Genomic DNA, 26329 nt, shown 5'->3' with positions numbered 1-26329 from the left:
TTGATGTGTGCATAAGCCATACAACCAAAAATCTTCATATTCGAATAATCCATGGCCTTTCCATACCATCTCTGATCAGGAGTGTCAAAAGCTATAGCTGAAGAAGGACTTCTATTGATGAGAACTGCTGCCATACTCACAGCCTCACCCCAGAATCTCTTAGCCATTCCAGAGCCAAAGAGCATACATCTAACTCGCTCTAGGATGGTTCTATTCATGCGCTCAGCAACTCCATTCTGTTGGGGATTAGATGGAGATGTCCTATGCCTCTTCATACCTTTCTGCTTGCAGAAAGAATCAAACTCCCCACTCAGAAATTCCAGCCCATTATCAGTTCTTAAACACTTCAAAGAACACCCTTTCTCCACCTCCACTTCCCTACACCACTCCTTGAATTTCATGAATGTCTCTGATTTTTCCTTCAAGATAAACACCCATAATTTTCTAGAAAAATCATCAATAATGGATAGAAAGTATCTACCTCCACCCAATGAAGCTGGTGTAGCTGGGCCCCACAAGTCACTGTGGGCATAGTCTAGTGGTGACTTTGAGCTGTGAATTCCTCTTCCATAGGGCAGTTTTTTACTCTTTCCGAGCACACATTGCTCACACAAACCCAACTGCTCATTGGGATTTTCCAGCTTAATCAGCTCCTTCTTGGCCAATTCTTTAATTCCAGTTTCTCCCAAGTGTCCGAGTCTGAGATGCCACATTCTTAAGTCTAATACCTGCACCAGATTCACAGATCCAGTAACCACACTTGCCTTTAGATAGTATAGGCTTCTCTTTCTCTCAGCCATCATAACAACATCACCATTCTTGACGATGTTCATAATCCCATCAGATAATATGCAATTATATCCTGCTGCATCCAACACTCCAATAGAGATCAAATTCCTCTTAATCTCTGGAATAAACCTCACACCAGTGAGTAACCTGATGGAGCCATTATGAAGTCTAAGCCTGATGGACCCAATTCCTCTGATTCTGCATATCTGGTCATTTCCTAACAAAACTGATCCAGCTGCATTCTTGATTTCCTCAAAATGACTTCTAGTTGGACACATGTGGAAGCTACATCCAGAATCCATGATCCATGGAAGTTCTTCCATGTCCTCAGTCACACACAGAGCCTCCGGGACCACCAACTCTTCTGCAATATCAGCATTGTTCTTGCCATTCTCTTCCTCGGCCTGCTTCTTCTTCCAAACCCAACAATTCTTCTTTATGTGGCCTGGTTTCTTGCAGTGATGGCATGATCTGGTCTCTTTCCAGTCAGCTGTCTTGTTTTTCCAAGGCTTCTTCTGTGACTTTCTTTTCACATTCTTCTTGTGATCAGCAACATTCAGACTCTCAGACACCATTTCAGTGGACTTTGGATTAGATTTCTGGATTTCCTTGAGCTTTAGAGCAGAGTACACCTCTTCATATCCAATCTTGGACTCTCTACCAAGAAGTATAGCATCCTTGAAATGCTCATAACTTGGTGGCAAGGAATTCAACAACATCAGAGCCTTGTCCTCATCTTTAATCTCTTCATCAATGTTCTCAAGATCATCGATGCATTTCCCAAATTCTTCGAGCTGTTCCAACACACCTTTTCCATCAGCAATCTTGAAAGTGAGAAGTTTCTGCTTCAGGTGCAGCCGATTTGCCAAGGATTTGGCCATGTATAATGACTCCAACTTGGACCAAACTCCAGCCGCTGTCTCCTCCTTTGAAACTTCTCTGAGGACTCTGTCATTGAGGTTGAGTATCAAGGTACTATATGCCTTGTACTCTCTGTCTTGAGCCTTTGCCTTCTCCTTTTCATCAGGCTCGGGCTTCTTCTCCTCATTACTGCCTCCACCATTTAGGGTTTCCCATAAACCCTGTTGCATCAAGATTGCTTTCATCTTCAGCCTCCATAGGCCAAAATCATTTCGGCCTGTGAACTTTTCAACATCAAACCTTGCTGCAGCCATTATTCAAACAGGTTGAGCGCCTTCTTGAGGAAACAAAGAAAGAACTCCCAAAACTTTATGCCTTCTCGATCAATTCAGTGGACGAATTTCCCACAGACGGCGCCACGTTGTGAAGAACGAACCTACGGTTGTGATGATCGAAATGCAAATTAATGAAATGACAACATGCAAGGAAGAAACACAAGCGAATTACGTGGTTCGGCGTAAGCCTACATCCACGGGCAGAATCTGGTGTGTTTCTTTATTGATCACTCGAGAAATTACAAACATAAGAGCACTCAAAACTCTCAAGAATTTACAAGATGGAAAACCCTCAACTCGCCCGAAAACTTCTTGCTTCGAGAGCTAAAAACGCACAGCTGAAAGATAACACTTCCTCTCTTGAATTCTCTCTCTATCACTTTTGATTTCTGTTGTTGTTAGTTCCGGAATGAATCGCAACTCCCTTAAGAAGTATCGATCAAGAAAACCGCCGAACAGCTTCCTTTGCCGAACAGCTTCCAATTGCCGAACAGCTTCCAATTGCTGAACAGCTTCCTTTTGCCGAACAGCTTCCAATTGCCGAACAGCTTCCAATTGCTGAACAGCTTCCTTTTGCCGAACAGCTTCCAATTGCTGAACAGCTTCCTTTTGCCGAACACGGTTATAACCGTTTCCAACGGCTAGTTCCTGTTTTGGTTCCCAACGGCTATTTCCTGACTTGATTCTTCCACCAGCTCAATCCGATCTTGATGAGCTCAAACACTAACAATAATTGTAATAATGGAGTGCTCATTTCAGTTGGAAGAAGCTCGGCTAGAAAGGAGTTCGGTAAGCTCGGCTTACCGAGCTGGAACTAGCCTGGAACTAGCCGAGAAGAAGAAGGCAGAAGTCGGTAAGCTCAGCGGTAAGGAAGCTCGGTAAGGAAGCTCGGCGTTGAGCTGGAATGAGCCGAGAAGGAAGAGTTCGGTTGTAAGCCGAGCCGAGAAGGAAGAGTTCGGTTGTAAGCCGAGGAAGGAGTTCGGTATTGAGCCGAGGAAGGAGTTCGGTCTTGAACCGAGAAGGTAGAAGCAACCTAGCCGAACTAGCCGTTGGAGCAGCAGTTAGTTAGCTGAGATGTAGCGGTTATTCTTCTTGCTTTCTTGATTCTTCTTGTAGTTAGTTAGTAGCAGTTGCTACGTGATTATAGAGCTTTAAATAGCTCACCGTGTATGTAGTTTAGAGTAGAGTTTAATCAATAAAGAGTTTTCCAGTTTTCTCCCCAAGCTTATCATCTTCAATACTCAAAGTGTGAGTGTGTGTGTCTTCTGCATTGTGTGATCTCATACAACAGTGAATGTGTGTGTGATCTTATTGAGTGTGTGTAAGCCTTGTGTGCGTAAATCCCAACAAGTGGCGCCGTCTGTGGGAAAGGGATATTGAAGCTGATTTGCAGAGGATCAAACGGTTTCAGAGATGGCAGCAAGGCTTGATGCAGAGAAGTTCACAGGCAAGAATGATTATGGCCTGTGGAAGATGAAGATGAAGGCGGTTTTAATTCAACAAGGCTTGGCGGCAGTTCTTGCAAAACCAGATGAGAAAGGAAAGGCTCCAGTGCTTGATGAAAAAGCTCAGGCAAAGATGGAGGAGATGCAGCTCAAGGCACATTCTGCAGTGATTCTGTGCCTTGGAGATAAGGTCTTGAGGGAAGTTCAAGAAGCCAAGACTGCGGTGGAGATCTTGGACAAGTTAGATGAAGTTTACTTGGCCAAATCCTTGGCTAACCGGCTGTATCTCAAGAAGAGGCTGTATGCCTATAGTTTTTCTGGAGATAGGTCCATCATTGAGCAGCTAGAGGAGTTCAACAAGATCATTGATGACCTGGGATCTGTTGATGTCAAGATCTCAGATGAGGATAAGGCCATTCTCACATTGAATGCCTTGCCTAGCTCGTATGACCAGCTAAGTGATGCAATTATCTATGGAAGAGATAAACCTATCACCTATGCAGAAGTCTATTCAGCCTTGATGGCCAAAGAACTCCAGAAGACAGCCAACAGAGACTCTGCAAGCTCCAATGTTCAAGCTGCAGAGGCCTTGAATGTGAAGAAGTTCAAGAAGCAGAACTTCAAGAAGAAGTTTGAGGGCCCTAAACCCTCAAGTTCAGATGCTCAGAAGGAAACCAGAGCTTGCTATTGGTGCAAGAAACCTGGACATTTGAAGAAAGATTGTCATGCATGGAAGAGAAAGATGGCCTCAGAGGGACACAATCAATCTGATTGTGTGGAGAGTGCTGATCCCCCCGGCTCAACTCATGAATATCAGTAATAGTGGGGTCAGTCATAGGTGGATTATGGACTCGGGGTGCAGCTTCCATATGTGCCCCAATAGAAGCTGGTTTCATGATCTTCAAGAAGCATCGGGTACGGTTGTTCTTGGTAATAACCACATTTGTCAGATCAAAGGAATAGGGAAGGTAAAGCTAAGCCTACAAGATGGCTCTATAAAGATCCTAACTGGGGTGAGGTATATTCCAGAAGTAAAGAGGAACCTCATCTCATTGGGAATGCTGGAACAGAAAGGGTTCACCATGTTGATGAGTCAAGGAAAATTGTTTGTGAAATCTGGAGATGCAGTGATGATGGAGGCTGACAGAGAGCATATTCTCTATTATCTGAAGGCTAAGGCTGTTGATGGAGAAAGCAATGCAGTGTCAGATGATTCCATAATGCTATGGCACAAGAGATTGGGCCACCCAGCCGAAGGAAGCTTGAAAGAACTCATCAAGAAGGGTCTGATCTCTGGAGATTTCAACAAGATGGACCCCTGTGAGCAATGTATACTTGGAAAGGCTAAGAAGGCACCCTATCCTACAGGTATTCACTCTTCTACAGCCCCTTTAGACTACATACATAGTGATCTTTGGGGGCCTTCACCGGTGTGTTCAATTGGTGGAGGAAAGTATTATCTAGCTATCATTGATGACTATACAAGAAAGTTGTGGGTATATATTCTTAAAGAAAAATCTGAAACACTCACAAAGTTCAAGATATGGTGTAAGGAGGTTGAGCTAGAGAAGGGTAGAAGTGTTAAATGCTTAAGGACAGACAATGGCCTAGAGTTCTTGTCTGCTGAGTTTGATCTGTTTTGTAAAGAGAAGGGTATGAAGAGGCACCGGACTGTTCCTGGTAATCCTCAGCAAAATGGTGTTGTGGAGAGGATGAATAGGACAATCCTAGAGAGGGTGAGGTGCCTACTTCTTGGGTCTGGTTTGAGCAGCAGATTCTGGGGTGAGGCTGTGTATACAGCAGCCTATCTCATCAATAAATGCCCATCTACTGCCCTGAAATCTGAAACTCCTGATTACATGTGGTATGGAGCTCACAGTGACTACTCAAAATACAAGGTGTTTGGGTGTGCAGCCTATGCTCATGCTAGGCAAAGTAAGCTTGAAGCTAGGGCTCTGAAATGTATCTTGCTGGGGTATCAGAGAGGTGTTAAGGGGTATAGGCTCTGGTGTATTGAGCCCGGTAAAAAGAAGGTCTTGGTGAGTAGGGATGTGGTGTTCTTGGAGGATCAGATGCCATTCCTGAAAGATAAGCCGGACTCCAATGAAGATGAGGGTGATTTCTTCAAGGTGGAGCCTGTGGGGGTTGGCCTAGGAGCAGGTGGAGTTATTGACTCAGGGAGTGAGTCTGATTCAGATAAAGAAGAGGCTCCAACTCAGGGCAACCAGGCTGGTGAGTCTATATCAGACTCTATCAGGGACTATCAGCTTGCAAGGGACAGAGTTAGAAGAGAAACAAGGCCACCAACAAAGTTCTCTGATGTTGTGTATTATGCTCTGTGTGCAGCTGAAGGTATTGATGGTGCAGATCCACTCACATATAAAGAAGCTATGCAGAGTAAAGATAGAGAAAGATGGATTGAAGCCATGAATGAGGAAATAGAGTCTTTACTCAAGAACAAAACATGGATTTTGGTGGAAAAATCCAAGCTGAATGAGATTGAAAAGGGGAGAGTGAAGGTGATTAAGATTAACACCTTGCACAATCCGGCTGACATGCTAACAAAGTCTCTAGGTAGAGACAAGTTTGATCATTGCAAGAAATTGATCAATGTTTGTGCAAGAACTGAGATGAGCCCTCAGGTGGAGAATTGTAATAATGGAGTGCTCATTTCAGTTGGAAGAAGCTCGGCTAGAAAGGAGTTCGGTAAGCTCGGCTTACCGAGCTGGAACTAGCCTGGAACTAGCCGAGAAGAAGAAGGCAGAAGTCGGTAAGCTCAGCGGTAAGGAAGCTCGGTAAGGAAGCTCGGCGTTGAGCTGGAATGAGCCGAGAAGGAAGAGTTCGGTTGTAAGCCGAGCCGAGAAGGAAGAGTTCGGTTGTAAGCCGAGGAAGGAGTTCGGTATTGAGCCGAGGAAGGAGTTCGGTCTTGAACCGAGAAGGTAGAAGCAACCTAGCCGAACTAGCCGTTGGAGCAGCAGTTAGTTAGCTGAGATGTAGCGGTTATTCTTCTTGCTTTCTTGATTCTTCTTGTAGTTAGTTAGTAGCAGTTGCTACGTGATTATAGAGCTTTAAATAGCTCACCGTGTATGTAGTTTAGAGTAGAGTTTAATCAATAAAGAGTTTTCCAGTTTTCTCCCCAAGCTTATCATCTTCAATACTCAAAGTGTGAGTGTGTGTGTCTTCTGCATTGTGTGATCTCATACAACAGTGAATGTGTGTGTGATCTTATTGAGTGTGTGTAAGCCTTGTGTGCGTAAATCCCAACAATAATAAATGTTCCATTTATAAAATTAATTGGTGATAAGTGGAGTTACATATAAGACTTCTATAATTATTATAATTTTCTCTTAATATTTATATGAAAAATTTGTTCGTTGAATTGCCAAGGTCACCAACCACCAATTAACATCATGCATGCACCAATTATCTTCTAAATTTGTTTGAAATCACTAACCAATATAAATGCTTTTATGTTTGAATGGGTAGTCCACCTCAAACTTCCTCCCACGTAAATTATTCAAATTAAAAAATTATAAAAAAAATATACGTAATGGAGTTTTGACCCCATCACATAATCCTTGTCGAAAAACAACACGTAGCTATCTAATTAATTTTGAAAGGTGGGATGAGGGTGCAAGTGTCATAAAGTTAATATCTCTGTCAAAATAAGCCCTTTATATTTGCATATAAATAATTGATTTTTGGTGCCCTACCAATTAACGATTTTTATATGAGCTCTTTTTCTGTTTATTGCAGTCATCAATGACATGATGGAAAACACTACTACTGCTGCAAACTCTATATTATACTCCTATTAAATGAATTAATCTCGTTAGAGGATATATATTTAAATATGAGTCGAGATATGGTTGTTAATCTATGATCTTCATGTTTAATTATTAAAATAAAAGCTAACTAAAGTTAGTCTGTCAAGAATCCGTTCCTAAATTCTTTTGAAATATCAGGAGGGTTTTTAACGTGTATAATTAACAAACTTCGTACCAAATAAAGTAGTAGCTAGTTTTGCCAAGATAAATAATCAAATCGCAACCCAATCTTAATTTTTATCTTGTCCCACAAATTTGTAAATTATCTTCATAGAAAAGTTTAAATATTTACTACTACTTTCTAATTGATCGTAATTTATAGGAGCATATGACTAACTAAGGAGTAAAATATAAGGAATTAAAGCATTAGAAAATTTAATCATGACTATATTTATATGTACTTATACCCACACGCGCGTGCATAGTAAATGAATTCAACTACATACATAAATATATATGGATATAATGATGTAACTTGAACCTTTTATCTTTCATGCACTTTTAACAAAAAAATTATTCTGAATCCCCAACTTGGAACAAAGAAATATTTATGCATTTATGTCATATGGAGTAGTATACAATAAAATTTATTTTGCATGCATAATGAATGAATTCAATCAATATGTATAAAATACGCATATAATGATGAAAAATGAATCTTTTATATTTCATGCACTTTTAACAAAAAATATAATAAATCCCCAACTTGTAATAGAAGAAATATTTAGACCATCCACAATAGCGCCCAGCCGACCGCCCAGCCGAGCGCCGGCGCTGGGCGGTTCGCTGGGCGGTTCGCTGGGCGGTCTATTGCAGTCGCCCAGCGGACGAATGGAGAGAGAAACCGCGCAGCGCTGGGCGGTTTCGTGGCGCTGGGCGATCCGCTCGGCGCTATTGCAGCGCCCGGATCGCCCAGCGCACCGCCTAGCGCGAAATTTAATTTTTTTTTTCGAAACACTATATATACGCGCTTTGCTCGTCATTTTCATTCGCACCACTTGTTTTAACGAGTACTCTATCTATCTTAATTTATGTACAAGATCAACAACGGGAAATGGATCTCAACAACGAGCCTAGTTTCGGGAGTAGCGGGTCACAAACTCCGTCGATCCCCGTGGGAAGTGGATGGGGTCAGATGCCCGGGTACTACAACATGTACCCGTGGCAGCAGATGATGTTCGGGATGCCAACGGGGGGAGTCCGCCGGGGGGGTTTCCGTCGATACCGGGGTGGGCACCAAGTATTCCGACCCCAACGGGATGGGCACCCGGGATGCAGATGATGCCCGGGGGGGTACCGCCGACACAGGGGACTCCTGGGGGGTCCCCGGCGACGCCGGGGGATGTTTATCGCCCCAGTTTTGATTTTTCGACTGGTTCTTCGCACACATCGACTCAAACGCCCTTGGGGTTTGATAGTTTCTCATTAGATGACTTGGTGTTTGATACTATCGGAGCTCCGGAAACTCTCGTTCAAGGGGGGGCAGGGCGGGGGCATGGCGCCCCAAAGAAGAAGGACAAGAAGAAGGTCGGCGAGTCGTCGCAGCCGGGTGAGGAGGAGGTACGGAGGAGGTGGACGGACGAGGAGAACGTCGCGCTCTGCAAGGCGTGGGTGAGTGTTTGCGACGATCCTCTCGTTTCGAACGAGCAGAGGATCGTCAACATGTGGGGCAAGATAGCAGCAGCCTACAAGAGATTTTGCCCGGAGGGGAGGCCACGCAACGGGGAGGATTGCCGGAAGGCCTGGAACCGAATCAGGGCTGCGGTCTCCCGATTTTCGGGTTTGTACACCAACGCACTCCGCATGATGAGCAGTGGCCAAACGGAGGAGGACTGCAGGAGAATAGCGGAGAAAGTCTTCCCACTGAAGGGGGTATACAAGGACTTCACCTACTGGAACTGCTATCTTGTGCTGAACGAGTCCGAGAAGTTCCGAGTAGGTGTCGACTCTGGCTGGCCGAAGAAGCAACGACTGAACTACACCGGCGATTTCAACGGCAGCAGCGGTGGTTCCCACGACCTCCCCGAGACGACGCAGGAGTTCCCCACGCCGCGTTCGGTCGGTGGCCGACCTCGCCCAATTGAGCGCAAGCGCGCTCAGCGGGAGGCGAGGGGGAACGCCGGGGCTTCCCAGGAGGTCCAGTCGGCATCCCCCCTTGGCCAATCCACCGAGGATCTCAAATTCTTCGCTCGCGCCCAAACGCGCGCTCAGTTGATCAAGACGATGGCCGAATGGCGGGTGGCGACGGATCCCGTGGAGAAGAGCGTGCTTCAAACCTTGCTCATGAGCCTGCAAGACGAGTTGGAGGCGGCACGGAGGGAGACCGGCGGCGGCGGCGGCGATGGTGGCGACAGCGACGGAGGCGGCGACGACGGAGACGAGGAGTGAATTGTCACTCCTTTTTATTATTGTATTTTTTTAAATTAATGTACTTTTTTAAATTATTGTACTTTTTTAAATTTTAATAGTATTATTAAACTTTTCTCGTATATGTCTCGTAAATTAAATTTCGTATATTGTGTGATTGTTAATTATTTCATTTTGTATATATTTGTTAATAGTGACGTGGATATTATGTGGCTAGGCTATGATTGGGCTATTTGCTTATTTTGATGATGTGACAGAAGGATTTTTAGTGCTGATGTTGGGATTTACGCACACAAGGCTTTCACACACTCAAGAAGATCACACACACACTCACTGTTGTATGAGATCACACAATGTAGAAACACACACACTCACACTTTGAGTATTGAAGATGATAATCTTGGAGAGAAACTGGAAAACTCTTTATTGATTAAACTACTATCTAAACTACATACACGGTGAGCTATTTAAAGCTCTACAATCAAGTAGCAACTGCTACTAACTAACTACAAGAAGAATCAAGAAAGCAAGAAGAATAACCGCTACATCTCAGCTAACTAACTGCTGCTCCAACGGCTAGTTCGGCTAGGTTGCTTCTTCCTTCTCGGTTCAAGACCGAACTCCTTCCTCGGCTCAAGACCGAACTCCTTCCTCGGTTCAAGACCGAACTCCTTCTCGGCTCACAACCGAACTCTTCCTTCTCGGCTAGTTCCAGCTCAAAGCCGAGCTTCCTTCTTCTGCCTTCTTCTTCTCGGCTAGTTCCAGGCTAGTTCCAGCTCGGTAAGCCGAGCTTACCGAACTCTGCCTTCTTCTTCCAACTGATATGAGCACTCCATTATTACAATTCTCCACCTGAGGGCTCATCTCAGTTCTTGCACAAACATTGATCAATTTCTTGCAATGATCAAACTTGTCTCTACCTAGAGACTTTGTTAGCATGTCAGCCGGATTGTGCAAGGTGTTAATCTTAATCACCTTCACTCTCCCCTTTTCAATCTCATCTCTAATGAAATGCAACTTTATGTCTATGTGCTTGCTCCTTTCATGAAAACCCGGATGTTTAGCCAAGCACATAGCTGAGCTGCTGTCACAATGAATCACCATTGTCTTTTGGTCAAAACCAAAGTCAGAAATCACTCCCTGAATCCAAAAACTCTCCTGTACAGCTGCAGTGAGAGCTATATACTCTGATTCTGTTGTTGAGAGAGCAACAACACTTTGCAACCCTGATTTCCAGCTGATTACAGTTCCAAACATGGTGAAAAGATAACCTGTTTGGGACTTCCTGTTGTCCAGGTTTGCAGCATAGTCTGCATCACAATAGCCCTGCACAACCTCCTCAGATTCACCTTCCCAGCCATTGAAGACAATCCCCCAGTCCTTAGTTGACTTCATGTACCTCAATATCCACTTAAGAGCATTCCAATGCTCCTTCCCCGGGTCTGCCATGTATCTGCTAGTCACTGAGATAGCATGAGCAAGATCTGGTCTTGTACAAATCATAGTATACATAACACTTCCAACCACACTAGCATAAGGGATAGCCTCCATCTCATCAGCCTCTTGCTTAGTTTTAGGGGCCTGCTCCTTTGAAAGCTTAAAACTCTAGGACAGAGGAGTTGATGCAACTTTTGCATTTTCCATTTTGAATCTCTGCAAAACTTTCTCAATATAGTCAGTTTGCAGCATCCACAGCTTCTTGCAGCCTCTATCTCTCTGAATATGTATGCCTAGGATCTTCCTTGACTCTCCTAGATCCTTCATTTCAAAGCTTGACTTCAGATCTTGTTTAACTTTCTGAATTTCTGTCATAGAAGGCCCTGCAAGTAGCATATCATCCACATAGAGTAATAGGTAGGCAATGGGAGTCTTGCCTGCCTTCTTGATGTAAATGCAATCATCATATTCTGACTTGGAGAAGCCAATCTTCTTCATCTGTGCATCAAACTTCTTATTCCACTGTCTAGGACTTTGCTTAAGTCCATAAAGACTTTTCTGTAACAGGCACACCTTGCCTTCTTCTCCAATCTTCACATAGCCCTCTGGCTGTTCCATGAAGATAGTTTCCTCTAGATCTCCATTTAGGAAGGCTGTCTTCACATCAAGCTGTTGTAGCTCCCAGTCAAGCTGATTCACCACAGCCAATAGGATCCTAATTGAAGTGTGCTTCACAACAGGTGCAAACACTTCATTGAAATCGATTCCCTCCTGCTGTGTAAAGCCTCTAGCCACCAGCCTTGCCTTGAACCTGACTCTATCCTTATCAGTGGTCTCAATCTTTCTTTTAAACAACCACTTACAGCTTACCAGCCTCCTTTCCTTACCATCTGTACTCAGCTTGGATTTGTCCACCAAAATCCATGTTTTGTTCTTGAGTAAAGACTCTATTTCCTCATTCATGGCTTCAATCCATCTTTCTCTATCTTTACTCTGCATAGCTTCTTTATATGTGAATGGATCTGCACCATCAATACTTTCAGCTGCACACAGAGCATAATACACAACATCAGAGAACTTTGTTGGTGGCCTTGTTTCTCTTCTAACTCTGTCCCTTGCAAGCTGATAGTCTCTGATAGAGTCTGATATAGACTCACCAGCCTGGTTGCCCTGAGTTGGAGCCTCTTCTTTATCTGAATCAGACTCACTCCCTGAGTCAATAACTCCACCTGCTCCTAGGCCAACCCCCACAGGCTCCACCTTGAAGAAATCACCCTCATCTTCACTGGAGTTCAGCTTATCTTTCAGGTATGACATCTGATCCTCCAAGAACACCACATCCCTACTCACCAAGACCTTCTGCTTACCGGGCTCAATACACCAGAGCCTATACCCCTTAACACCCCTCTGATACCCCAACATAATACATTTCAGAGCCCTAGCTTCAAGCTTGCTTTGCCTAGCATGAGCATAGGCCACACACCCAAACACCTTGTATTTTGAGTAGTCACTATGAGTTCCATACCACATGTAATCAGGAGTTTCAGATTTCAGGGCAGTAGATGGGCATTTATTGATGAGATAGGTTGCTGTATACACAGCCTCACCCCAGAACCTGCTGCTCAAACCAGAACCAAGAAGTAGGCACCTCACCCTCTCTAGGATTGTCCTATTCATCCTCTCCACAACACCATTTTGCTGAGGATTACCAGGAACAGTCCGGTGCCTCTTCATACCCTTCTCTTTACAAAACAGATCAAACTCAGCAGACAAGAACTCTAGGCCATTGTCTGTCCTTAAGCATTTAACACTTCTACCCTTCTCTAGCTCAACCTCCTTACACCATATCTTGAACTTTGTGAGTGTTTCAGATTTTTCTTTAAGAATATATACCCACAACTTCCTTGTATAGTCATCAATGATAGCTAGATAATACTTTCCTCCACCAATTGAACACACCGGTGAAGGCCCCCAAAGATCACTATGTATGTAGTCTAAAGGGGCTGTAGAAGAGTGAATACCTGTAGGATAGGGTGCCTTCTTAGCCTTTCCAAGTATACACTGCTCACAGGGGTTCATCTTGTTGAAATCTCCAGAGATCAGACCCTTCTTGATGAGTTCTTTCAAGCTTCCTTCAGCTGGGTGGCCCAATCTCTTGTGCCATAGCATTATGGAATCATCTGACACTGCATTGCTTTCTCCATCAACAGCCTTAGCCTTCAGATAATAGAGAATATGCTCTCTGTCAGCCTCCATCATCACTGCATCTCCAGATTTAACAAACAATTTTCCTTGACTCATCAATATGGTGAACCCTTTCTGCTCCAGCATTCCCAATGAGATGAGATTCCTCTTCACTTCTGGAATGTACCTCACCCCAGTTAGGATCTTTATAGAGCCATCTTGTAGGCTTAGCTTTACCTTCCCTATTCCTCTGATCTGACAAATGTGATTATTACCCAGCACCATAGTGCCGGCTGCTTCTTGAAGGTCATGAAACCAGCTCCTATTTGGGCACATATGGAAGCTGCACCCTGAGTCCATAATCCACCTATGACTGACCCCACTGTCACTAATATTCATGAGTTGAGCCGGGGGATCAGCACTCTCCACACAATCAGATTGGTTGTGTCCCTCAGAGGCTATCTTTCTCTTCCATGCATGACAATCTTTCTTCAAATGTCCAGGTTTCTTGCACCAATAGCAAGCTCTGGTTTCCTTCTGAGCATCAGAACTTGAGGGTTTAGAGCCCTCAAACTTCTTCTTGAAGTTCTGCTTCTTGAACTTCTTCACATTCAAGGCCTCTGCAGCTTGAACATTGGAGCTTGCAGAGCCTCTGTTGGCTGTCTTCTGGAGTTCTTTGGCCATCAAGGCTGAATAGACTTCTGCATAGGTGATAGGTTTATCTCTTCCATAGATAATTGCATCACTTAGCTGGTCATACGAGCTAGGCAAGGCATTCAATGTGAGAATGGCCTTATCCTCATCTGAAATCTTGACATCAACAGATCCCAGGTCATCAATGATCTTGTTGAACTCCTCTAGCTGCTCAATGATGGACCTATCTCCAGAAAAACTATAGGCATACAGCCTCTTCTTGAGATACAGCCGGTTAGCCAAGGATTTGGCCAAGTAAACTTCATCTAACTTGTCCAAGATCTCCACCGCAGTCTTGGCTTCTTGAACTTCCCTCAAGACCTTATCTCCAAGGCACAGAATCACTGCAGAATGTGCCTTGAGCTGCATCTCCTCCATCTTTGCCTGAGCTTTATCATCAAGCACTGGAGCCTTTCCTTTCTCCTCTGGTTTTGCAAGAACTGCGGCCAAGCCTTGTTGAATCAAAACCGCCTTCATCTTCATCTTCCACAGGCTATAATCATTCTTGCCTGTGAACTTTTCTGCATCAAGCCTTGCTGCCATCTCTGAAACCGTTTGATCCTCTGCAAATCAGCTTCAATATCCCTTCCCACAGACGGCGCCACTTGTTGGGATTTACGCACACAAGGCTTTCACACACTCAAGAAGATCACACACACACTCACTGTTGTATGAGATCACACAATGCAGAAACACACACACTCACACTTTGAGTATTGAAGATGATAATCTTGGAGAGAAACTGGAAAACTCTTTATTGATTAAACTACTCTCTAAACTACATACACGGTGAGCTATTTAAAGCTCTACAATCAAGTAGCAACTGCTACTAACTAACTACAAGAAGAATCAAGAAAGCAAGAAGAATAACCGCTACATCTCAGCTAACTAACTGCTGCTCCAACGGCTAGTTCGGCTAGGTTGCTTCTTCCTTCTCGGTTCAAGACCGAACTCCTTCCTCGGCTCAAGACCGAACTCCTTCCTCGGTTCAAGACCGAACTCCTTCTCGGCTCACAACCGAACTCTTCCTTCTCGGCTAGTTCCAGCTCAAAGCCGAGCTTCCTTCTTCTGCCTTCTTCTTCTCGGCTAGTTCCAGGCTAGTTCCAGCTCGGTAAGCCGAGCTTACCGAACTCTGCCTTCTTCTTCCAACTGAAATGAGCACTCCATTATTACAGCTGATGATGTGACAGTGACTAAGCTATGGCTGGGCTATTGCTGGACTATTCCTATTATGGATGGCCTTATACGTTTACAAGTCTAAGCCATATAGTATATATAATAGTAGTAGTAATTGTTTATGGTGAATTTAAATAGTCTCTTCCCTCAATTATTAAAGTGTTATTTTTGGCATAGGATGAAAATGCGTAGTAGTATTATTTATTTAGGTTGCCATTATTGTCGAGTGGAGAAACCGGAATAAGATTGGGCAACGTTGTATTGAACCGGCGACCGGATAAAAAGGCAGTGGTTGTGATGTTGACATAGATTCATGTTTGCTGCCACGTGTACTGTTCTCCCTTCTATTTTAGAGGATTCAACGCGGGGTTTTCACCACTCACAAATTTTGGACCTACCTCATCCTTTTGCCAAAAATCACTTTCATCAATAACTTTACAAATTACAATTCAAATGAGTAGTGATAAGAAAATGACGGATTCTATTGAAGTTGAGGGGAGTCACCGATTCATTTATCTGGTCGAAAATTTTCATTATATTCAGCTTTCGGAGCTAATAGTATCCACGAGGCGATAATTCCGCTCAACCAATTTAAATTGGGGCTCATTTAATTTACGTTCTTTGTCCATCATCAATTGTCGATAACAGTCTCTGCATTGCCTCTACCTTCTGATGTTAGCGACAACCTTCTCTATTGTGTGGGTAATTACCTTTTTTTATTGTCGCCTATTTATATTATCCCTTATTAAGTAACACATAAATTATGGAATATAAAAATGAAATATTCACAAATGTGAAGTTTAATTTCAGAATCTATGGCTACAAAAAAACATCTACCACTAGATCGATCAACCCATAAGATATGTTGCAAGGTTTGGTATTAGTTTTGGAGACACAAATCATGTGGTGCTGCATACTATCAAATCTTTATAACTGTATGTACGTATCTTAAGTTGGTAATATAACTACTTTTTTTATTAAAAAAATTAAAAGAATAAAGGAAAATAATAAGCTAATGGTCCAAGTAATTATAACTATAACTAATTAACTAACATAGTCTTTTCTTTTCCATTAATCCATGTATTAGTTATTTGTCACTGTCACATTTCTTAATATTTGACATAGAATTATCGTGGATCATGCACTGCATAACCAATCGTGCATGTTACATTGTATAATAAGTAATATTAAAAAAAGCATGCACACGAATATTTTCATTAGACCATTAATTAATATAGATTAAGCCGTTAATGCCCACATCTTGCAAGTAATCATTGTACACCACAAATGACTGCACATTCGACAAATTTTTATTTTCATCAAACTATTTGATTTAGTATCGATTACTAACACAATAACAACATGAAGATGAAGTATCTCTATATGTCAGACTTAGGGCTTGAAACCAAATTAAAATCGTTAGTTCTAATTCATAATCAATGAATTTATATTGTATACATCCCTAAGAGAGCTTAGGGACACGATTGTTTAAATCAGAACCGACTATACATATCAAAATTGGACTGACAATTTCAATCGTCAAACATTATTCTCCTCTTATAGGCTGAATATCCACCAATCCATTGAGTGTGAGATCTGGCTTTGGTTCTAATTTTTTTGGAACCATAGCGATTGTTATGTATCGATTTCGGTGTAAAATTAAGAAAAGCTGTAAAATATTAAAAAAAAAACTGCTGAAATATATAAAAACGAAGCAGTTTTATAGAAAATTGGTAGAAGATGGTCCATTTTGAACCAAAATCGACGGTTGTTGAACCCCTAACCCCCAAGAGAGCTTTATGGGGTACTAGTATAATTTTTGTGCAACAAGAATTTCTTTATGGTGAAGTAAAAGGCACACATGGTGGTGTGGAAGTTTGAAGAAAGGATGACAAGCTCTTTGATTTATTGTCATGCATCACTTTTCCATGCATCCAACACGTGGACCTTCTTCCCCACAATTCACTATCTATATATACTCTAACCCCTCCCTTCTCTCTCATCAAATACACAATCTCTCTCCCTCCCTCCCTCCCTCCAAAAGCACTCATTCTAGTGCCAAAATAGATAATCATGGCAGCTTCAACTTCATGCACTAATTCTTGGATTAAGCCCAAATCGTCAACTTCATCATTGCCATTCACCACCACAAGAAGAAATAATCTTAACACCAATTATATCAAATGCTCCCTCCAAACCCCCACTCTCCGTTTCTCCAATCAATCCGCCGCCGCCGCCACGGTGCCAGCTTACAAACCGCTCTCCCCCGCCGCGCCGCTGCAGAGAGTGATCAAGAAAACCGATTCTCCATCAAAACCGCAATGGAACATAATTCAGAAAGCCGCAGCAATGGCGCTTGACGCCGTTGAAAAAGCCCTCAAACACCACGAGCTCCAGCATCCCCTGCCGAAGACAACCGACCCCGGCGTCCAAATCTCCGGCAACTTCTCGCCGGTGCCGGAGCAGCCCGTCCGCCACCGCCTCCCGGTCGTCGGGAAGATCCCTGACTCCATCCAAGGCGTCTACGTCCGCAACGGCGCCAATCCGCTATTCGAGCCCGAAGCCGGCCACCACTTCTTCGACGGCGACGGCATGATCCACGCCGTTAAATTCGACGGCGGCGATGCTAGCTACGCCTGCCGGTTTACGGAGACAGAGAGGCTTACGCAGGAGCGCGCCCTCGGCCGCTCCATTTTCCCCAAAGCCATCGGCGAGCTCCACGGCCACTCCGGCGTGGCGCGGCTCCTCCTCTTCTACGCGCGCGGCCTATTCGACCTCGTCGACCACCGCCGCGGCTGCGGCGTGGCCAACGCCGGCGTTGTTTACTTCAACAACCGCCTCCTTGCTATGTCGGAGGACGACCTCCCCTACCACGTCCGCGTCACCGGCAATGGAGACCTAGAAACCGTCGAGCGCTATGATTTCGACGGACAGCTGGATTCCACTATGATCGCGCATCCTAAGGTGGATCCTGATTCCGGCGAGCTCTTCGCCCTGAGCTATGACGTCATCAAAAAGCCCTATCTCAAATACTTCCGATTCTCGAAAAACGGTGAGAAATCAAACGACGTTGAAATCCTCGTCTCCGATCCTACGATGATGCACGATTTCGCAATCACGGAGAATTTCGTGATCGTTCCAGATCAGCAGGTGGTTTTCAAGCTATCGGAGATGATCCGCGGCGGATCTCCGGTGGTGTACGATAAAAACAAAATTGCGCAATTTGGTGTGTTGAGCAAGTACGCCGAAGATGCTTCTGGAATGAAATGGGTGGAAGTGCCGGATTGCTTCTGCTTCCACCTCTGGAACGCGTGGGAGGAGCCGGAGACGGACGAGATCGTCGTCATCGGCTCGTGTATGACGCCGCCGGACTCGATCTTCAACGAATGCGACGAAGGATTGGAGAGCGTCCTCTCCGAGATCCGCCTCAATCTCAAAACCGGAAAATCCACTCGCCGCCCTATCCTCTCCGCCGGCGATCAGGTCAACCTGGAGGCCGGCATGGTAAACCGCAACAAGCTCGGCCGGAAAACTCGCTACGCGTATCTCGCAATCGCCGAGCCGTGGCCGAAGGTCTCCGGCTTCGCGAAGGTCGACCTCATCACCGGAGAGACGAAGAAATTCCTCTACGGCGAGAACAAGTACGGCGGCGAGCCGCTCTTCCTGCCGAGAGATCCGAACTCGGAGGCAGAGGACGACGGCTACATCCTCGCATTCGCGCACGACGAGGCGGCGTGGAAATCGGAGCTGCAGATTGTGAACGCGGCGACGATGGAGCTCGAGGCGACGGTCCAGCTACCGTCGAGAGTTCCGTACGGATTCCACGGCACCTTCATCGGAGCGAAGGAGCTCGCCGGACAGGCGTGATCCGGCGGAGAATTGCCTGAGGGATTGTCTAGAGATGCGTCCCCGGAGTTCCTCCGCCGTCATCCTGATTTTGGCACCTATTTTTTAGGGTTTTAGGGATTATTATGAGAGTGTGAGAGGGTTTAAGATGGACTCTGCTCGTAGCTTTGGTGTACATAGAAAATGGAAGCTCAGCAGTTTCTTTTCTTCAAGTAAAATTCATACTTCGATACATATATATATTTAGTTAGGAATAAAATCAATCTTGTATATGTTCATGAATATTATCTGTTTTTGCTCTGTTATTCCCCTGTTTTTGCCTTTCTATACACAAATTCCAGGGTGGATAAAGAATAATTCAAATCATATACCGTAATTCTTTAAAATCTACCCCCAATATTGTTTGGTTGTTTAAGATGAACTTATCCCCGAATGGCTGGATTATTTAAACGTTGAACTCATCCGAGATTAATTTGATCACAGAAGAGGACAACATTACCGTTGAGATTAAGAAATCATGTGTTTATCCATTAAATCAAATACCACGTTGGAAGATTGATGTAATAAATGTGAGGGAAATACCAAGTTGAATTCATCTGATATGTCGCCGCAAAAGTGCAGAGGTCTGCATATATGTTCGACAAGACATAAATTTGTCTATTTGGTTTTGGAACATCCCGACATGAAGTCAACATATGAGTTTTTTTATTTTTATTTTGTAACATCAAATAAAACATAATTATATCAAGAAAGCGATAACCTGGATTTCGAATGTAACTGTGAATTGGAGTACCATGTTTTAATAGTAAAGAGAAAAATACTACCGACGACCAATAGTATTTTCAATGAGTACAGTGCCAATTTCACTACTGTTAAAAGCTAATAATTGAATATTTTATAAAATATTATGCGAATATACTTTCAACAAAGTTTGCTTTTTATCTTGATCTTCTTTAATAATGTGAAATTGCACACATGTCAAATATCACCAAGTCAAAATCATCATGTTTTATGTGGAGGCAGATGATCTGCCGGTTCAAGTGGGGTGCACTCCCTCTCCATCTCTCTATGTCTCTGTCGCTCCACCGTTAACGGCCCAATTGAAAATCCAAACCTCAAGTCATACATCACTACATCGATAACATGCTAATGGTCGAATACCATAACTAGTAGGATAAGTCAAATTGTATTACTTAAATTTACTATATTTACGCATGCTAATGACAATGACAATAGTTATATAAAAAATTCAACGATATTATGTTAATTAAAAAAATAATTCAAGCCCTTCTTGAATTTGATCGAAATCCAATGTGTGACCAATATTTATGGCTATCGAAGAGTATCCTAGTTAGCTATCATTATTTTATTTCCCACAATATCCCTTCTTTTGATAGCCAAAGGAGTAATTCCTTATCACAACGGTCAAAATACTAAGTATAGTAGATGATTAGTCAAATGAATTGCTTCATTCATATGGACTAGGATCGAATCTCTGACTTTATGCTTAAAGGATGAGTTGATAACCAGCCCACCAATTATGTTGGTTATACTCTACTCATTTCTATATAGCTCTAATGTGGTATGTACAAACGTCATAATCGTGGCTTGAAATTAAAGATGATGATTTTTTTGTCATAATGTTTATGACAGTATACTAGAAACAAAGAGTCCACGAATATGTATCCCTATCTCTAGTAATTGTAGCAACATGTTACATCATAACATTAAGAATTAAATGAATACATGTGGACACAATAAATGCATAGTTTTCCTTTACCATGGGACTGGGATCCAATAGCCTCCAAGTTCAATTTTCCACTTGCAACTACCATTTTATTATTCTTATTTTTTTTCACAATTCCGACGTCGAAATTTAAAATTAGGAATACTATATTTTTCATGCATACAATACGTTCTTTTATTGTACTAGTAACTTTCCCTACAGTTCTTTGTGAAATGAATAGATCATTTAAAATTTTGTAATTCTGCTCAAGTCATATTTTATTAAAAAAAGTTTTATTAATATCTTGTAGCTTATATATTAATTATTACTAGTATTTCACATGGCTAAATTGCTTTCAAAGCAATACATGTGCTAGTTGCAACTTGCAATCTTTATTAGCTATCTCCATCTTCGAGAAAATGTTTTATGTTGCTCAAAATTGGTGGGTCTTACCAATTTTTGTACTCATATTATACATGACTCTTATAATTTAATAATTCTGTTCTTTTGCTATTCATATCTCAATAATACAAGTTACATCAATGTACATGTCCATTGTTGCAATGAAGACAAAAATCTGAAATTTATCAGCATTGTTGTATGGTTGATTAGGGTACAACGAGACAAGATGGGGTTCAGAGACGACGACAAAATGATGGGCGTCGCCTGGAGCACGATGATGGGTGGTGGCGTCTTTGAGAGAATCGCTGGCTATGACAACAATGACAAATAAGATGCGAGGTGTGATTTTGCTGATGACACAACGACGAGCAACGACATGTTGGGAGAGAGACAAAGGGTTATACGATTGTATTGTTTGAGTGGATATAAGATGGTTAATTTATTTTTCTTCTACCTTTTTTTAGATTGTTGGGGGTCTATTGACCCCATGTAACAACTCTGGCTCATAAATTGACGGTTGTTCCCATATACCAATACAAAGTCTCTCCAACATACCTATAAATCTATGAAGCCCTCCTAGAATTTGCAATCTCATACTTGCATATTTTTGGAATCCTTCACTTTTTTGTGTCTTTTAATCATTTAGGTCACTCCCCGATTGCCACTTTCATGTCTATGCATGCACCGACGATCATTTCCTACTTTTTCCCTGGGCGTTACACCTCGGTTACCCTCCCTTCGTCACTGCATGCATTGTATCAGTTCATGTCGAGATCAATATATACTAATTCTTTGAATCATACGACATCAACCACAATTTAGGGATTCTGACAATATTTGGATGTTTCTATCAATGTACATAGTTTTAACTAATTGCACTTTCATTTAAGACCAGTCAAGATTTCAAAAATATGAAGTAATCGTAACTCAATTTCGAGATTATTATTTATATTAGTCTATTCATGTATAAATTAATAGCAATACATATGATCATGTGCCGTCGAACTTTCCTTGAAACTACATATATATGTTAATAATGTTATAGATGAAAGTTCACTAGCCTTAAAATAGTAAAGTCCAGCATATTCTAACTTTGTAAGGAATTCTTTACCTAACTCTATTTTACTCCATAATTTTTTTATTATATTATTTATATATTCTAATTAGGTTTCACAATGGTTACTATATATAGTTTAGCAGTTTGACTCGAAGATTTTGTAATTTATTTACCATATTTTAATATGTTATGCTCACGAACGCCTAGTTATACGTGTACACGTCGATTTTGCATGCAATGATTCACGGGATTAAATGTTAACGTTACAACTTCAATAAAATATTATACTACATTAAAATATTAGAAAATTGATGAAGTTGTTTTGATGACTTGGAATATCACTGTGTATTAATTTTTCAAAAAAATAAATTGCAATGCATTATAATATTGCTAACAAAATCAAAATTGTGACAAAATATTGTTTTCTGCTTTTATTTGGACGAAATCTCATTTTCACGTACTTTTTGAATTTAAATTAAATTATAAATACTAATAAAGGTTATACTTAAAAATCTGTTTCACGCCCCATTATTTTCTTGTACAAAATGGAATATTATGTTTAGCATATACCTTTGGCTAGGGACTCAAATTAGAACCCACACCCACGTGACAAAAAAATGTAACCATGCATTTTCAAGAAACTATATATGTATTACTATTATATATAGTAATGGAATAATTGTAGCCTCAAATTTTAGAGGTGGAGTACATCGAATTGGTTTTTAATTAGTTTGGGTGGCATTCCATTTGGCCTCACAATCTTCACCTGCACAAGATGATGACATGTAGTAGTAATTGTGTAAGCATGCTTATATTATACTCCTATGCTAGTACTACTATATTCAACTCAAAACCATGTACTACATTTGCAAACTACCAACAGCCATTAATTTTAGTTCTAGAATTTGTATTCTCAAACTAGAATTATAGTAGTACGAAATTTCTCATTCACTAATAATAGCAAAAAACTACTTTTTCTAGCTGGATTGGTCCATATATGGTTTCGATTTTCCATGTCAGATTTCACGTTAATTATATAGTGATTCCTGACCTCATTACGAGTCACGAATTAAATACGATGATGCAAATAAAGAATATAGTACTTCTATATTATTAATTCAATACTAAAATTGTCAATTTCAACTTGAGATTAAAACTTGACATAAACACGCACAAATTAAGAATTTGAGTAAAGAAAAAAATTTATTTGGTTTATATCCTTTGAGTTAAACCGTTAAGAACCTAGTAATTTTAGATTGAGTTTGGATTTTGTTATGTTCAGGTAACTCCTTAAAAGTAGTAGTAATATGATTGTTTTATCTATTTTTATTTATTAAACAAACATCATACTTTAGTTTTATTCTTCAAGTTCATGTAAAACCAGGTTTAAAATCAGATTTTATTGTGCAATATCAGGTCCGTGTTGTACCAATCCAAATTAAATCGTGTCATTAACGGGCATGTGTAGTGTTCAAGTTGTGTTTGAGTTTGAAGATAGCAAGTCAGGTTCATGTTATAATTGAGAGTTTTCTTTACATGTAAAATTCAGATTAGACCTAACTCCAATGATCCAACCTACATGATTTACTAGACCTACTCAAACTATTACTAGTATCAAATACTAAATGATTTTGATAATCTATGTAATATACCTTTACTATACAAGTGGTATGTTTTATAATTCGTATTTGATCATTCACGTGAAATAAATTGTGATTAAGCATGATAAAATATTGTTTGTGTTACACAACCACATTATTAATGAGTATCAAGCGATCGGCCGATTAAACGATCAAAATCGTTTTATACATTGAAAGGGACGTGCTAAAATCTGCACCACACATTATTAATAAATAAACTTTCCTAACCTCAAACTGGAGAAATCTGTAACATTCTAAGGATATATATAAAAAATATTGATCTCATCGAAAATATTTTTGGCTCATGATGATCTCTAAAGGGCAGTGCAAAAAGGGTGACGTGTTAGTTACATATGTAGAATCTTGAATTATTTGTTACTCCTATATATTATAGTATCCAATAACCATTCGTGTTACTATATATAGCAAAACTGTCCACCTTATTGAGTTTAGGGTTTCCAAGTTTATTTACACAGACACGTGGATCTTGATAAAAGTGGCATATTATAAGGTTTTTCTATTATTTTAATCAATATATGCATGCTTTAATTAATATCATGGACTACTTTGCCATCGATAAAACATAGATTATAAAAAAGAATCAAATAACAAAAAATGTCGGAACAGATTGATAAAAGGTGTTGAACGTATTCTAGTTGGGATAAAATTTCATCCATACATTTTGAATTTGGACATGTTGAATTTGGACAGTTTTGTTTTCATTTCAATAGTCTAAGTGCATAGACAAGATAATATACGCAGTTAAAATTCAGAAACCAAACTTTCTAAATTAAGAGAAGAATACAAATTCATCCTTTTCAGAATTGAAGAGGCTCAAACTTTGAAGCATTCTACACATGATCACTGCATATAAACAAAGTCAAGATTTCACCACATGCATCAAAATGTGTCTTTTTATTTCCAAAAAGGCTAATGAGATTCGAATTCGTGTGTTGCATTTATCCAGTAATAAATGCATAAACCCGTCAAAAACCCGTCAATCGCAAATCTATTTGTTCAAAAGTTAAAGATGATTATCATTTCACCGATATTTATCATTCTCATTGGAATCATTTCGTATATAGGTATTGGATGAATGTAACATATGTATGAAATAACCTATTATACACAAAATTTCGAACTCAAAATTAAGAATATATAGCCTCTATCGAAATAAGTTTTTGTTTTTTCGTCCACCTTCTGACTTCATGTCAACATCAAGAATGTTGATTCAATGCATCAAATATTGCATTGCACCCACTAAGAAAACTCGAAATTTTGATATAACGTAAGACAATTTTCACCTACTTCTTAACTAACTATATATATTACTCCATAACCCAATAAAAGTATTATGAAGAAAATAGGTAGGGAGACGTGGAAGCTACTAGGCCAGAAGTAAAGCTTCTAGCAAGAGAGTTTCAGAAGTGATATAGTACTATTATTAATGTTCTAGAATGTGCCATGCATGATGACTAGGATGTTCGGTTTTGATTATTTCATGTGTTCATATTATTTTATTTATTTGTTAAAGTATTCGAGTTCGAAACGTATGTTTAATTGGTTTTTGTGACAAATGGTGTGATCCTCGAATTTGGGCCCATTAAAAGTGGATGTTTTTGCTCAATCATAGTAGGTTTTCATTTTTTTTATATTTGTTGTTTATTTGTGTGTATTGATTGCATTTGTGATTTTTCTCCTTTTAGTAATTTGGATGATGAGAACTTTGTCGTGTGGACTATGATTATGTGTTAGTTCATTTGAGTTTTGTTTTCATAAGTTCATTTATTGCTTTTTTTTATAATGATTTTGGGTAGATCAATATTTTTTGATAAGTTGAATATGTTTTTTTCCTTATGGTTTATAGGCTAAAGTAATTCTACATTCTAATGTACCTCTCATTATCGTTGGAATTTTTTTTTACCAAGATATTTTAACCCGAAATAGAGACGTTAGAATTTTTTTTTACAGTTACTTTTAAGTTGAATAAATAAATTCGCTACTCCAAATGACCAAAAAATGTCAAGTACCACTGATTTATTAAAGGGAAATCGTTTTATCAATAAAGTTGCATTTCATCATCCCAGTACAAACATTTTAAAATTGAATGTATGAGAATTTCACAAGAAAATCTTGGTTTTAGGACCAGTCGACCAAGAGCAAAATTTATTGTTTAAGATAATGGATAATGGATTGCTTCACTGCTTTTTGATGAGTGTAAAAGAAAACTTGATAGAATGTCACCTATAATACATTTGATAAATATATGTCTAGCATCTATAGTACTATTACACATCAAGAGAAAGGAATATACTTCATAATTAGATATAAAATAGTCAATCTAGTACTATACGGAGTATTTAATTGAGAGGATAATATAGTACTATAATTTTTTTTTTCAAAAAGAGAACAATAAAAGTTAAAAACGTTGAACCAAGCCCAACTATTGAGGCCCAAGTTGAGAGCCGCAGCTCCCTATGGGCCCACGATCCATAATACAGTAGTAACTAGAGCGAGTATTCAGATTCCAGATCGAGTTTTTCC

The 26329-nt window shown here is 40.7% G+C and overlaps 1 protein-coding gene across 1 annotated transcript; it reads left to right on the top strand.

The window, feature by feature from the left end:
- The first annotated feature begins 17159 nt into the window (after positions 1–17159).
- Positions 17160–19259, top strand: LOC121770703 (9-cis-epoxycarotenoid dioxygenase NCED1, chloroplastic-like). Its single transcript, XM_042167473.1, has one exon. It carries the CDS (start codon positions 17188–17190, stop codon positions 18979–18981), a length of 1794 nt encoding a protein of 597 aa, XP_042023407.1. The 5' UTR covers positions 17160–17187; the 3' UTR covers positions 18982–19259.
- Positions 19260–26329: the final 7070 nt, after the last annotated feature.

The sequence above is a fragment of the Salvia splendens genome, chromosome 16, assembly GCF_004379255.2.
Source record: "Salvia splendens isolate huo1 chromosome 16, SspV2, whole genome shotgun sequence".
Taxonomy (NCBI): Eukaryota; Viridiplantae; Streptophyta; class Magnoliopsida; order Lamiales; family Lamiaceae; genus Salvia; species Salvia splendens.
This window is presented reverse-complemented; position numbering and strand designations above follow the sequence as displayed.

Bases quoted from the DNA above. Each gene is read 5' to 3' on its own strand.
- LOC121770703 (XM_042167473.1), top strand. From the start codon at position 17,188: ATGGCAGCTTCAACTTCATGCACTAATTCTTGGATTAAGCCCAAATCG.